Raw genomic sequence first — 15727 nt, 5'->3', positions numbered from 1 at the left:
TTATTGTAAATAATTGGCCATTGTGTTTCAGGAATCGTTCCTACAGAACTAGGACTAAAGAATTTTAGGGTAAAGCGCAAAGTCTTTTAGAAGGGGAAACTCCTTTCATATACGTAATAATTTCTATTTGTTTAAAGTTTTGATGTTACTCTGTGCTTTCAGTAGAAAAAAATTGCTTTTTCTTATTCAGTATTTGATCGTTTTTCGATAAAACCAGGAAATCCGGCTATCTCTCCATAAGAAATTCCGGTACTTGTTTATTATTAATAAAAAAAAAAGAAGTTTTTTTTAACTGAAAGTAAGGAGCGACATTAAAACTTAAAACGAACAGAATTTACTCCGTATATGAAAGGGGGTGTTCCCTTCTCATCGCCCCGCTCTTTACGCTAAAGTTTGACTATATCTCTCAACTCATCTTTTTAAAACTTTTTAAAACATTAAAAAACTTTGGTGTAAATTATCACCACAAAAAATATCTAAATAGGAAGAGTTTGTGCTTTTCCCTTGGTTATTGTATCGATTTTGTGATGACGCTACGACATAAAGAAGAACGTCAAATTTTCTGTAGTTAGAAAACAAGTGGTAATGAGAACTGATATATGCAAGCTTGTCATTTAGCTGCACCGGGGCCTGGCCCAAGCCATCAAGAAGATGATCATACAGTCTGACGTCAGGCTTAAAAACTTTTAACAAATTATAGTGACTGGTTGAGGAAATATCATCCGTTGCTTTCCGTATTTTCCCCTCAGATTTTTAAGATACCCACTTAAAGCTGGGTCGCCTCTGGCTGAGTTTACAGAGTCAAATCACTGAGCCCCGCTCCATACCATATGACCAGTGACACCAGGTTTCAGACCCTTGATATTAGGAGCACTGACCACTCGGCTAGGACAGTTAGACAATAATTAACAATGAGATTCAGTATATACAAGCACGCCGCGTAGCTGACCTGGAATGTGGTCTTGAAATCGGAGAATTAGTTGTTGTTTTCCCCCAAACTAGAACATTGATATTATTGAACACAAATCATCCAAATAGGTCACAACTTTAAGCAATAGTTCATATTTTTCTCAGAGTAGTTCTATTGAACCTATGGTGAGACCATAATATCAAGAAGAGGCTGGAGGTAGAGCACAAGTAACAATGAGAATCATAGGCAGCGCATAGGCAATTTTTTTTTTTTTTTTTTTTTTTTTGTCTTAGACCAGGGCACTTTGTATCGAAGAAATTGTCTTATAAACTTCAAAAAATACTCATTCAATTGGATATTAAAAGGGCTAATGTACTTCAAATGGTCGAAAGTGGTTGGAGGGCAATTAACCCCCCTCCCAACCTCGCGAATATCTCAAATACTTTAATCAAAAAATTTTTAGATACCCATTTTGTTCAACGTAGTAGAAAGTTCTCGGAATTATTTCGTTGAGGATGACAACTCTCCTAAAGCCCTCAGGGCAAAGGTTGTAAGCTATTCACCAGGGGCATATAAGGTTCTTATAGAAAGCGTTGTCGTAGAATCTTCCAAAGGGGCTCATTCTGTTGTAAATTGAGCCTTTTTAACAGTCAAAAGTGATCGGAGGGTGAACCCCCTCCCCATGCCCATCATTTTCCCAAGCACTTTTGATCAAAATTCTGTTATAGACATTTTGTTCAACGTAGTTAAAAGGTCTGGAAATTATGTTTTTGAAGATGGCAAAACCCACATCCCTCAGGACAAAGGCTGTAGGTTATGGCATTGGGGTATATAAGGTTTTTATAGAAAGTGACGTCACAAGAAATTTCAAAATAGATCATTTGATTGGAATTTGAGAGGACTAAAGCTCTTTTTATTAGTCAAATTTGATCGAAGGACAAATTTCTTCCATCACACTCATCATTTTCCCACAGATTTGTAGGCAGCTAGACCCCCCCCCCCTTGACTACCCCTCTTCACCAAACAAATCTAATTAAAATTTGAGATACCAATTTCGCTCAAAATATTCCAAAGAACATATAACAATTCCTCTAGGATTGACACAAGCATCCCAGCTCCCTGAGGAATCTGGATTTGACAATAACCTCTCCTCCCCCACACTCATCATTTACCAAAATACGTCCAATCAATAGTTATTTTGTTCATTGTAGTTGAAGGACTCAGAGATTATGTCTTTGTGGAAGACATCCCCGCCCCTATAGGTCTCAGAGCCATAGTTGTAAGCTATGCCCCGGGGGCATATAAGGCTTTTATTGAAAGGGTGGTCATATATCTTTTGGAAAGGACTCGTTTTATTTGTAATCTGAATTCCTAGTGCAGCTTTTAAGAGTAAAAGTGCTTAGAGGGCAACTATCCCCCAACACGTCTCATTTTCTTGAAATACATCAAATAAAAAAAAAAAAATTGAGAAAGCAATTTTATTTGAAACAGTCCAAAGATCATGAAACAAGACTTTTGGGGTTCATAAAAACCCCCAGAGCCAGAAATCAAGGGATGTAAGTTAGGCCGCGGGGTAATTCGGATTTTTACGGAAGGGATTGCTGTTTAACTTTAGACAGGGCTCATTTGGTTGAAAATTGGAATTTCTAGCTCATTTTTAAGCGTCAAAATTTACGGAGGGCATTTAGGCCCTCCTCCCTCTCTCCCTGACAACTCATCTTTTCACCAAACATATCTGATTGTAATTATGAGATAGCGAATTTGTTCAAAATATTCCAAAGAATATCTAATAGTGTCTCTAGGGTTGACACAACCCCTAGCACCATTGGGATTGAGTTGCAAGTTATGCCATGAGGGCATATAAGGTTCTTATGGAATGGGTGGTCGTATAAATTTCAGATGGGGCTCATTTGATTTGAAATGGAGGTTATAGTGCCCTTTTTAAGAGTCAACAAGAATTGCGAGCGAAAAGCCTCCCCTCCATGCTCATCATTTCCCTTAACACCTCTAATTGAAATTTAGAGATAACAATTTTTTCATCGTAGTTGAAGATTCTAGAAATTATGTCTATGAGGAAAACACCCTCCCCCTCCTACAAATCCCAGGGTAAGGTTTGTAAGTTATGCCCTGGGGCATATATGGGTCTGTCAGAAAGGAGTATATGCTGTGGAAGGGACTCATTGATTGATAATTAGAATATCTAGAGCTCTTTTTAAGATTCAAAGTGATCAGAGCGCAGCTACCCCCTTTCCCCCCCCCCCCACACACACAAACAGGTCTTGCTCCACCAACTTGCATTCAACAAATATTTTTAGACAGTATTTTATTCAAAATAGTCCAAAGATCAGATAACAAGGCTTTTGATGTTGATACAAACCACCAGAGCCTGTGGGCAAGGGTTGCATATGATGATCCTGGGGCATTTAAGGTTCTTGGGGAAAGGATGGCCGTATAAGCCTTAGTTGTGGCTCGTTTGGTTGAAAACTGGAAATTCTAAGTTCTCTTTTTACGAAATGCATCCAATTGAAATTCTGCGACGGTAATGTGGTCTAAAATAACAAAATAGCATAAAATAATGCCTCCAAGGTTGGCACACCCAACTAGAATCCTGGGGCAAGGGTTTTAAGCTATGCCATGGGGGATATGAGTTTTTATGGAATGGATGGTCTTATTAAATTCAGATGGGTCACACTTGATTTTAAACTGGATATTACACCTCCATTTTAAGAGTCTTAAAGTTAAAACTTATAAGTTTTAGTACCCTTTTTAAGAGTAAAAAGTGACTGGAAAGCAGTCAACCCTTCTTTTTAGCACAAAATTGTCCAAACACTTCCAATAAAAATTTAAGATAGCCATTTTGTTTAACATGGCTGAACAATCTTGTACCCGTATCTCTAGGGCTATTGCGTGGGGCAATCCCCAACAGTTATGACAGAAAATACTATGTCAATATAAAACGAACAGAAATTACTTTAAAAAAAATTCCACGAAATAAGTTTTTCAAAGAAAATTAAACCAAAATTAAACCAAAAATGAGCAAAAATTTCAAATAATTTACCAAGCGTAAAACTACCACAAATTATTATTAATAAATAAATAAAACCCAAAACAAACAGACATTACACCACAGGAGAAGAACTGTCGACTGCAAGGTGAAATAAAACCTCAAAGCCTTCTTTAGTGGAATTGGATTTCAATTGTGTTGCTTCTCGGGTGTCATAGTTAAAATCAGGGCTGTATCCTTCCATACCAGTTTATATTTGTTGTATTATTTTCATCAGTTAGATTTATCTAATTGTAATTTTATAATCATATCATCTGTATTATAATTTATCAGTTTGACATTAAATTAGAGGTTTTGTCTATTACTTTTGTTGAGTAAATGATGAACACAGATGGCCAGATACCCGTTAGGCCATACCTGGTCTATTTGGGCCAGTAGCCACTTTAATATGGTCGTTTCAGGAGTAGTGTAATTTAGTAATGAGTACGGGGCTGAGACACAGTAATCTTGAATCGCTTTGGGATTTACGATAAAATATTTGACTTAGTCGTAAAGGCCATTACGTTGGAGTCAGAAGTGGGATTATCACCTCTCACAGCCCCTTATATTTTCTTTTTCCCCTTCCCTCCAAAAGAAATTAAATTGTTTTGATATACTTAAGGATTTAATAGCTTTTTCTATAGCAGAAGTAAATTTAGACCCATAAATTCAAGTTACCCAGCTGAGTTTTTTTCGTTGTAAAACCAACGGACATTTCCTCCTTTTTTTTGATTATTTATAAATATAATGTTTCCAAAATTTTTGTGTAGGATATACTTTTTAATTTTTAGCCGTAGATATCCTAAAACTTCCTTTAAAATTATGTATCATTTTTTTTGTGTAAAAATATATTTAAAATTCAATGACAATTTAATAGCCCCTCCCCCAACTCCTAACTTACTTACTCAAGTCGAGACACAGGCTATCCAGCCCAACCTGGCATTAAGAAGATGCTGGACCAAATGCTTCAATTGTGTTCGTTCCTCTGTTTTCTGTTCAAATGCTTCTGTGAGTGGTTGAATAAACTTCAGCCACGCCCTTTACTACTTGTGACCGTGCTTTCAGAATCCCCAAGCGATTTGATATCCCTTCTGACGACATTATAGCAGGATTTCATTTGGCAACCATGTTTTTTCTCCAGTGAGGAATTGGGGGGCTGCTAGTAGTGCCTGGCCTGTTAGGGTCTCTTCCGGGTGCCTCATTACGTGACTTGAGACATAATTTTTTTTTTATCATGGTGGAAATGTCAAGTTTTTGTCCGCATACTTTCACAAGCCGTTCACTGCTAATTCATTGTGCCAGCTGTGTGCTGCCCCGTATGACATTTGTATATATGAACCGTATAATGATCCGTAGACGTTTTTGGTAACATTTTTCAAGCGTACACTCTTCCTCCACTTTGAGGGGCCAGGTCTCACATCCATGTAACAAAATTGAACGAACTCAGGCCGAATAGACTTTGAGCTGCATCGTGAGGTTGATTTCCCTTCTAGTCCAAGATCACCCCCTCCTCTATTCCATTTTGTTATCACGGTTTATCCCCTTAATCACGCCATTTAGGATCATTTTTTATTCTTTGCTCATGTTGTAAGGTCATTGAAATCAGTCATTTGATTTAATTTTATATTGTTGGCATGGATACGCGTATTGAATCATTGCTGTCAGTTATTTTTTAATTCATTTATTAACTATCAAACTTGAGTATAAATAGGGAAGGAATTAAGAGAATTTTTAATAGAATAATTTAAAAAACAAGTTCTCCTGATTAAAAAACTATTAATGGGGGTAAATTTATTGAAGCATGATTATCTCAACCTTGGATTTTTTTTTTAATGATAGTTTATTCTTTTTATTATTTAGGGGTAAGTGGTATATGCAGGGACGGGGTATAAGGTGGGACACGGTACTTATCTGCCATCTAACTTTCTTAAAAAATCCAATAAAGCCACCTAGTATAGTTCATTCAATGGCGGACATGACAGTTCTATCATTTTGGTAAGTTGCTATTTTCGTTTTTGAGAAAATCGACTTCAAAGTTTCGGCTATACCCCCAAAAAATATTTGGGCAATAGTTTTTTGTGCTTTATTTTGTAACGGTTTGCAGAAGTTGTGTGTGTAAGATAGCAAACGAAAGCTAAAACATCAGGCCACGTCGTGTGGTCATCTGGTGGAAAAATATGCAACAGTAAAAAAAATCGGACACAATTTGCAAGTAGAGGTCGCATGGTATATACTGGGACAAGTACAAGTGGTATGTAGTGGGACATGTCCCAGTATATACCACATGAATTCTTACAGTTCAGTCCATACATTGCGTCTTTTCTTATCTGTTTTTACTTGTATCCTAATGATAAAAATAGCTTATACATCTTTTTTTTTATCAGATTTGACATCAGAATAGAAGAAAATACCACAATTTCTAAGAGCTAAGTGGGAGGAATATTCTAATTCGGTTGCTGAAAAGAAAGTTGACCAGCATTTCATGATTAAAGCAGCTATTGTAGACCTAGAGGCTGGCTTACCAATTAGGGCAGTGGCAGAGAAACGCGGAGTGTCACGTTCAGCCCTTCACAGACACTACCAAAAGTATTCAAAACTCAGTGATGACGAAAAAGCGAATTAAAGTGGTGCTCAAAAGTTCGGATTGCTACTATTTTTACGCCTGAAGAAGAAGCATCGCTCTCTCAATACCTGCTGCAAGCGAGCAGAATGTGTTATGGTTTGACCAGTCGAGACACCAGAACCCTTGCTTACAACTGCGCCGTTGCAAACAACAAGACTGTCCCAGACAGCTGGATAAACTCTAAAGAAGCCGGTATAGACTGGTTAGCTGGATTTCGGGCTCGAAACCCAGAGCTTTCGCTTAGAATGCCAGAGGCAACAAGTTTGGGGCGTGCCACAAGCTTTAACAAGCACAATGTACAGGAGTTTTTCTCCAACTTGCAGTCAGTTTTGAAGAAAACTCCATTTACAGCAAGCGACATATTCAACTGTGATGAAACCTCAGTCACCACTGTTCATGTTCCTCCAAAGGTTTTTGCCGAGAAGGGTAGAAAAATAGTGGGCAAAGTAACCTCAGCTGAGCGTGGCGTGCTTGTGACTATGATTGGAACCATCTCTGCCAGCGGGCAGTACCTTCCCCCCTACCTTATATTCCCACGCAAGAAATTTCAGCCTCACATGCTGACTGGTGCTCCTGCTAACTCTGCTGGAGGAGCCTCGCCTTCCGGATGGGTAAACCAAGAACTGTTTCTGGAATATCTCAAACATTTCAAGACTAACTCGCATGCTTCCCCTGAAAGCCCGAAGCTTCTGATAATGGAAAACCACGAGTCCCACATCTGTTCTGGAGTTGTGCAGTTTGCGAAAGAGTCTGGTATCACTTTACTAAAAATACCACCTTACTGCAGCCACAGGTTGCAGCCATTGGACATTTGCGTGTATTTTCCCTTCAAACGCTAATACAACAAGGCTATGGACAACTGGATGCTGTCCAGCCCAGGGAAGACCGTGACGATATACGAGATTGCATCTCTTGTTGGCCAAAGCCTCCCCGTATCTTTCACGCCAAACAACATAATGAGGGGCTTCGAGAAGACAGGGATATGGCCTTACAATCCAGACATCTTTACAGAAAATGATTTTCTAACCTCTGCTGTAACTGACAGACCTGCACCTGATGCTTTGGATCCAGTTGAACCTGGAAACAACCTGGCCGAAACCCCAAGTACAAGTGGGCCTGAACAATCCTCTACACCCATTTCAGTTCCTGTGACGCCAGAACAAGTTCGGCCATAACCTAAAGCCAAGCCGCGTGTACTGAGTGGCAGAGGCAGGAAGAAAGGCTCTACAAAGATTCTTACTGACACTCCTGTGAAAAGACAGATTGAAGAACAAGAAGCCAAAAGAAAAGATAAGAAAGCACGGGGTGGCAGGGCTAGAGGGTTGGGACTGTTGGAAGAGCTGGAAAAGCAAAACAAGACCAGACAACAAAAAAGCTATTTGTGGATTCAGAAGGAAGTGATGATGAAAAAATGATTCTTGATGATGATAGTGATGACTCGATGAAACTAAATGAATCGGAAGATGAAAGTGAGAAAGAGAAAGAGATCTTTGACAGTGTCTCTACAGGAGATTTTGTTAAAGTTGTTTACGAAGGAGAGTATTTTCCTGGGTCTGCCCAAGAAAAAAAGGAGAACAGTGTCAGAGTGAGTGTCATGTGCATGGCCGGTCTAAGAAAGTGGAAAGTAGACCGAGAAGACTCAATATTTTATCCAAGGGAAGACATTTTGAAAAAGTTGTCGCCTCCTACCCCAGCACCCGGTACAGCTTCCAGAGCAGCGTCATACTTCGTGTTTGCTGACTGGTAGTCTAGTCTTGTGCCTAAGATATTTTTACTTTTGAAGTCGAATTTTTAATGTAGTTTTTATACGTTGAATAGTCGAAGTTTTTTACCAATACATGAATCTTTTTACTATGTCCCAGAGTATACTACCCCGTGTCCCAAGATATACCACCCCCGGTACTTAGTGGGACAAATGGTATAAGCAGGGACACCGCCCTTTTTTTTCTTCTAGCTATACAAGAAAAATCTGGAAAAATCACAGTTTATGCAGCAGTTCCGGGGCTTTCATTTGAGCTATAAACCATTTTTCTACTCCAATGTTAACCATGCATTTTGGAGGTTTTCCAAAATCCGTCCCTGCATATACCACTCTCCCCTAATTTTAGAAGTTTCTAAATTAGGAAATTTTGTCAGATTTTAGTTTCCTGAAAAAGTTTGGGTAGATTTCTTTTTTTTTTCTTTTTCGCTCTTTTGGTTTGGCCGTGGATGGTCCGGCTGTTAAGACAATTTTATTTGGTTTTCGATATTGTGCTTGGCGAACGGATTAAACCCCCTCACCTACTATCCCTTTTAGTTTTTTTTTCGAGGGGGGTAGCTAGTACTGTGAGAAGCAGCTTGCCAGACCTATGTCATCGATATTGTTTGAAGTAGCTGTTATATCTGTCACGTGGAATATAAATCACCTCCCCCAACCAGTGAGTGTTGTTTAAAGCAGCTGGCAAGTGTTCCAGTAATCATAGAGTCACCGAGAAACAGGATTTTTGGACACGTAGACAGGCAAAGGATTTGAACCTGCTTTTGAAGATCAGCAGTTTTGTCCAAGTCAAGTGCATTCATGGTTATTCCTCAAGATGATAGCTTGAAACACGTTAAAGTTTGCCTTGAAATTTGAAAAGACATCCGAACATTCCATATGGTGTCGAATCTCTTGGTGTGGTTATATCACACTACGTCTAAGTGTGTATTTGCCAAATTTGAATCTTTCTCTGAGTAGCTGCTGATCTTGAAAAATAGGTTGCCTTCTCCCTTGAAAATCTGGCTTAGACAATTGCCATACCCGGAAACCAAATCATGGGATGCTTTCAAAGCAGGCCTAACTTCAAGTTGTGCCGGAGGCTCATTTGCAGCTTGCGAAGGAGGAGGCTCAAGGAGGCTCATTTTCAAGGAGGCTCGTTAGCAGCTTGCAGCAGAACAAATCACTTACGACCCCGATAAAATGAAGCCAGAATTATATACACAGCTTTTTCAACAGTCTGACGATCTTTGTTATGGTCTTAAAGGCCCCGACCAGTAAAAACTCTAGGTTATCATTGCATAAGTCAAACAAATTTTGTGGGGACTTCCGCATTCATATCTTGAAGAATTTTATTAAGCTATTCTGGTGATTATTAGGGGTTGTGTTGAGCCTCTGAGGGAGGTTAGGACAAGTCAATTTCGTCGGGAGTTCTACTTAGGGTCACTCCAAGGTAATCAGGTAGGCTCACATGCTCAAGGACCTTGACATTCTAAAGTTATCGTAGTTTTTGTTGGTTTTAAAATGTTAGAGCTGACTTTGTTTTGGAGCAGACGTTTTGTCAGAATATTAAAACTGAGAATTTCCGGTGAGTAGAGCAAGTGGTTAGAGGTGCAGATTGCAAAACGGGCAAAAGGCTGTTAATCGAGCAGGGTTTAGTGTTTTCAAACGTAAGAGTTACGGTCCATTTCCAAATAGTTAAGGTCAGAGAAGGAAAGAATAGGCTTTGGCTGGCTAAATGCTCAGACATCACGGTTTGTGTTAGGAAATCACGATTGTATCTATTGTCAAGTGAAATGGATAACCCAATTGCCGATAATTATTCTTTTGTGTGATATTATTTTTCCTTTGTGATTCCCTTAGCAAGACATTTTTTCTTTTATCTTCTCCCTTGTGGTTAGTTTCTCGCGGTTTTTGTTTAGAGTAAATTTTTAATAAGCAAAGTATGTTTAAAAGACGTAATGCCACCCAATTGGAACGTATGCATTGTCTCTTGTCAAGTCCATGGCATCATCCCTAAGAATAACATTTTTCCAATATTAAATACTAATTTATGGTAAGTTTCATTATTTTTTTTTTGAGTGGCCCTGGTTTTGATCTTCAGAGGTGGATAAAGTTGTTAGAAGGTTAAGAAAATAGTAATCCCTCCTTAGTCACCGTAAGTTCACTTTGTTTTGATGTTTGAGGAATTAGTGTTCGCTTGCCTTAAATTTTAAGGGTCGGATGAGTGGCTAGTCTATTGCGAGAGAAAATTTTTGTGTTGGCCCTATCTGGTCGGGATATCACCATTTTACCCCGTTTTTACTAAAAAGACGTTTTTTCTCTGTAACGTGGTTTTGGCTGGGAGGCTCGTGTGTGAGCCTTCAATAAGGGGAAGGGATTAATTTAAGGAAGCATATGCCAACTTACAGGTTATGAGATCCCATAGGAGAAGAGTTGTCACAGTTGCGAGATAAAATAAAAACCCCAAGGCACTCTAATAGTGTATTGATGGGCAATAATTAGATTGAATGATGTATTGACATACTGATGTTCTCACTTTCGATGTTCAATCATTAATATATCAATATAAATATTTCTGATCAGTTTTTTGTTCAATTTAACTCTTTGCTTTACAAAAGTTCAACAAAAAATTGTAATTAAAGAGCATTTTACACAATTTTGTCCAAACTTGAAATAATATAAAAACAAACTTCAACTACATAAGTGAACATCCCAAAAACACTAATTTGAAGTTACTCGTACTAAGGATAAATAAACAAAAAAACTACTGGCTACTCAAAAACAGCAAATTAGTTGTCATTAGCAAATCATTAAATTAGTGAATATAGTTGTCAATGTTTTTATACTGAAAGATGCATACATTTATTTAAAAAAAGAAAACAAACACTATTCACCATTTGCCTGTCAAGAAAGACAATAAGCTTGTAAGGGCAAGCGAGGTTATCACCCTCAGCTAATTAAAACCACATTTAAATCATGCTACTCAATACAAAAGAAACTCAGCTGATGAAGGAAGAAAGAAAATAAAAGAGAAAGAGGAAAAGACAAGAAGAAGACAGAAAACAAAAAAATTAACAGCAAAATAAATCAGGGAAATGCCTTGAATAGAATAACAACCTGGAGCAGGTTTTACATCAAAATCACTCATGAGATAAAAGAAACTTCTTTGCCCGTGACTTGAAAGCCCGAGAATTGGATCTGCTTTTCAGTGATTACTATTTTTTTTTAAAGCAGGTTTTGAAAAATCAAAGAAAAACAACACCAAAACTTAAAACGAATAGAGGCTATTCCATTTATATGGGGAATGCCCCCTCCTCAATAATTCACTCTTCGTGCTATGTATTTTTGTAGTAAGAAAAATACTTCTTATTTTAATTAAACAACCCTTGTGTTTCAGGTGTTGTTCTCAGAGAATTGAGGAAAAAAAGTCACACACAAATTATTCCTGCATAGATGGGATAATTCCTGCTAGTTTTAAGTTATAATTTTGCTCCTTACTTTCTGTTGAATGTCTATTTATTATTCCTTGGAATTTCACTAGGGAAATTTCAGCTTAAAAATTATCTTTAGCCTGCTTTCGTTTAAGAAAAAGGTTTGTTGTTTGTATAGTTTCTAATTATTTTTCAAATCATGCCAAAAATCCCCCGTCCGTGGAAAATGTTTCTTTGAAATTTTCCCTTCCCAATAGAAAGTTAAGGCTGCATAATATTCCTCCATGGAGGATTTGTCTCGTGTAAATTCCTTCCCGTGGTAAGATCCCCCTGACGATTTCAACCTCTTTGAAAAATTTTCCTGGGTAATTTCCCCAGAAATTACTGCATATGTAAAATTGAATTGGTAAAAAACAGAAAGTGAAAAAAAAAGAATTTTGTGCTGGAATTCTGATAAGTTTCCTGTTTCAAGCTTCTCCTTTAAAGTTCATCCCTGGACACTCCCCTCCCAAAAAAAAAATCACTAAAGAGGTTTTTTACCTCGCAATAACAAATACATATAAACAACAGGCAAACTTCACAACTTAGAGCCCTCTCCTTTGGGACTGTAAGTAACCTAATCATCCCCAAAAGCATGGTTATATGACCTTTCAACTATGCTTATCGAAATGGATATCCTTAATTTTAAGTTGAATGACTTTGGGGGAAAAATAGGTATTGGAAGAGGGGCTAGTTGCCCTTCAATCTTTATGATAATCTTTAGGCAATATTCAATTACCTATGAATTATTCTGGGTACCCGGCTGACTGACCGTATTTCAAACAGTAGGCTGTACTAAAACTGTGGTTCAATCCCGCTTTCTATGGACATAATTAAAAAAAGGTTGAGATGGCTAGGCCACGTTCTGTGGATAAGGGATGACAGACTGCTGAAAATTGTCTTTTTTGGCCAACTGTCTAGGGCTAAACAGAAAACAGACCGTTCTCGTTTGGGATGGGAGGATATCATAAATAAAGACTTAAAGGAGATGGGAACTTCCTAAGAGGATGTAAAGAGGGAGGCTTTGAATAGATTGGGATGGAGCAGAAGCGTTTTATACACCACTAATTGTCACATTCGATGACATATTTTTGATTTGACAGGTTTGACAGGTTGATTTGACGTTTTTGATTTTCAGGTGAAAATACTCTTTCTTTTCCAGTGAATCTTTGTACGGGAGATTAAATAAAAAAACTAGTTTTTTTAACTGAAAGTAAGGAGCGACATTAAAACTTAAAACGAACAGAAATTACTCCGTATATGAAATGGGTTGTCCCCTCCGCAGTCCCTCGCTCTTTACGCTAAAGTTTGACTCTTTGCCACAATTCTACTTTTTAAAACAATTAAAAACTTTAGCGTAAAGAGCGTGGGACTGCGGAGGGGACAACCCATTTCATATATGGAGTAATTTCTGTTCGTTTTAAGTTTTAATGTCGCTCCTTACTTTCAGTTAAAAAAACTAGTTTTTTTATTTAATTTCTGAACGTTTTTGAATTAATGCATGTTTGATTTTGGCTCTCCCCACATAAATTATTGAAATGAAATTAGTATATTAATTTTTTTTTGGCTAAATGGCTTTCTCTTAGTTTTGATCAGACGATTTTGAGAAATAAGGGGTGGGGAAGGAGGCCTAGCTGCCCTCCAATTTTTCGGTTACTTAAAAAGGCTACTAGAACTTTTAATATTCAACGAACGTTTTTATTAGTAAAAAATATACGTAACTTAAGAATTAACTTACGTAACAAACTTTTATATTCTTATATTTTTATTATGTGTACGAGGGGGTTTGTACCCTCGTTAATACCTCGCTCTTTACACTAAATCGTAAGTTTTGTCCCAATTCTTTAAGAATGACCCCTGAATCAAATAGGCCGTAGAATAAATAGTTGAAATCACTAAAAATATTTTAGCATAAAGAGCGAGGTATTTATCTCCTCCTAAATACCTCGCTCTTTATGCTAAAATATTTTTAGAACCCCTCATATGCGTAATAATCTCTGTTTGTTCTAAATTTCAATGCTATTCCTTACTTTCATTTGAAAAAACGTTTTCATGTTTATTTTTTCATTGTTTTTTTTTTTATAGTAATTCTAGAAAATTCTGCGCCCTTTTCATTGAATTTTTCTTCCCCCATGACATATTCTTCAAAGGGAAGATCCTCCCACAAAGCCCTCTCCCATCAACCCCACCCCCCAAACCAAAAAATCCCCATGAAAACGTCAGTACACTTCCCAATAGCCAATACTATATGTAAACACTGGCCAAAGTTTGTAACTTGCAGCCCCTCCCTCAGGGATTGTGGAGGAGTAAGTCATTCCCAAAGACATAGTTATTATGGTTTTCGACTATGCTGAACAAAATGGCTATCTTAGAATTTTAATCTGTTGACTTTTGGAAAAAAAATGAGCATGGGAAGGGGCCTATTTGCCCTCCAATTTCTTTGGTCACTTAAAAAGGGCACTAGAACTTTTCATTCCCGTTAGAATGAGCCCTCTCGCGACATTCTAGGACCACTTGGTCGATAAGATGACCCCTGGGAAAAAAAAAAAAACAAATAAACACGCACCCGTGATTTGTCCTTCTGGCAAAAAATACAAAATTCCACATTTTTTAGACAGGAGCTTGAAATTTTTGCTATAGAGTTCTCTGATATACCGAATGCGATAGTGTGATTTTCGTTAAGATTCTATGACTTTTAGGGGATGTTTCCCCCTTTTTTCCAAAATAGGGCAAATTTTCTCAGGGCAAATAACTTTTGATGACAAAGACTAAATTAATTGAAACTTATATATTTCGAATCAGCGTAAACCGTTTTTTAGAGTTTCGTTTACTATTGAGCCGGGTCGCCCCTTACTACAGTTCTTTACCGTGAAATGTTTGAAAAGAAAATAATTCGGTATTCCGGGGCTTCTGACATTATTACTCCTTTGCGGAAGTTAGGCTCAAAATTGAAAAAGGATTATATTTTTTCTCTGGGCCCCTTCCACCTCTTAGTTCGTTTATTTTCCCGTTAGTTTTCAACTGTTTTCGCTTTATAGTTGTGTTATCTCTTAGCAGTTCTTTCGTTAGTAGAGTTATGGTTGTGGTATATATGTTTTATCGCTCGTATAGTTGTGTTATTTTCAAATTATACTCCATAATAGTGAGGCTCCGAACACCCAGCATTGTATATTAAGCTCTTAATTTGACGTTTTTTTCTAACGTGACCAGATTCGTCCTGCGCCCTTTTCTTTGAATTTTTTCCCCCATGGCATATTTCTCCAAGGAAAGATCCTCACACATAGCCCCCTCCCTCAACCCTACCCCAAAACTAAAAAAATCCCCCCTGAAAACGTCTGTACACTTCCCAATAACCATTATTATATGTAAACACTGGTTGAAGTTTGTAACTTGCAACCCCTCCCCCAGGGACTATGGGGGAGTAAGTCATCTTCAAAAACATAGTTATTATGATTTTCGACTATGCTAAACAAAATGGCTATCTCAAAATTTTCATCCGTTGATTTTGGGAAAAAAATGAGCGTGGGAGGGGGCCTAGATGCCCTCCAATTTTTTGGTCACTTAAAAAGGGCACTAGAACTTTTCATTTCCGTTAGAATGAGCCCTCTTGCGACATTCTAGGACCACTTGGTCGATACAATGACCCCTGGGAAAAAAAAAAGAAAAAAAAGACAAACAAATAAACACGCACCCGTGATTTGTCTTCTGGCAAAAAATGCAAAATTCCACATTTTTGTAGATAGGAGCTTGAAACTTCTACAGTAGGGTTCTCTGATACGCTGAATCTGATGGTGTCATTTTCGTTAAGATCCTACGACTTTTAGGGGATGTTTCCCCCTATTTTCCTAAATAAGGCAAATTTTCTCAGGCTCGTAACTTTTGATGGCTTAGACTAAACTTGATGAAACTTATATATTTAAAATCAGCATTAAAATGCGATTCT

The 15727-nt window shown here is 37.7% G+C and overlaps 1 protein-coding gene across 1 annotated transcript; it reads left to right on the top strand.

Annotated features, from left to right (window-relative positions):
- The first annotated feature begins 6662 nt into the window (after window positions 1–6662).
- LOC136033107 (uncharacterized) lies at window positions 6663–7415 on the top strand. The gene has a single exon (XM_065713734.1). It carries the CDS (start codon window positions 6663–6665, stop codon window positions 7413–7415), a length of 753 nt encoding a protein of 250 aa, XP_065569806.1.
- The last annotated feature ends 8312 nt before the right edge of the window (window positions 7416–15727 follow it).

Source organism: Artemia franciscana, chromosome 1, assembly GCF_032884065.1.
Source record: "Artemia franciscana chromosome 1, ASM3288406v1, whole genome shotgun sequence".
NCBI lineage: Eukaryota > Metazoa > Arthropoda > Branchiopoda > Anostraca > Artemiidae > Artemia > Artemia franciscana.
Note: the sequence above shows the minus strand (reverse complement) of the source record. Positions and strands in the feature narration are given on the sequence as shown.

Bases quoted from the DNA above. Each gene is read 5' to 3' on its own strand.
- LOC136033107 (XM_065713734.1), top strand. From the start codon at position 6,663: ATGTGTTATGGTTTGACCAGTCGAGACACCAGAACCCTTGCTTACAAC.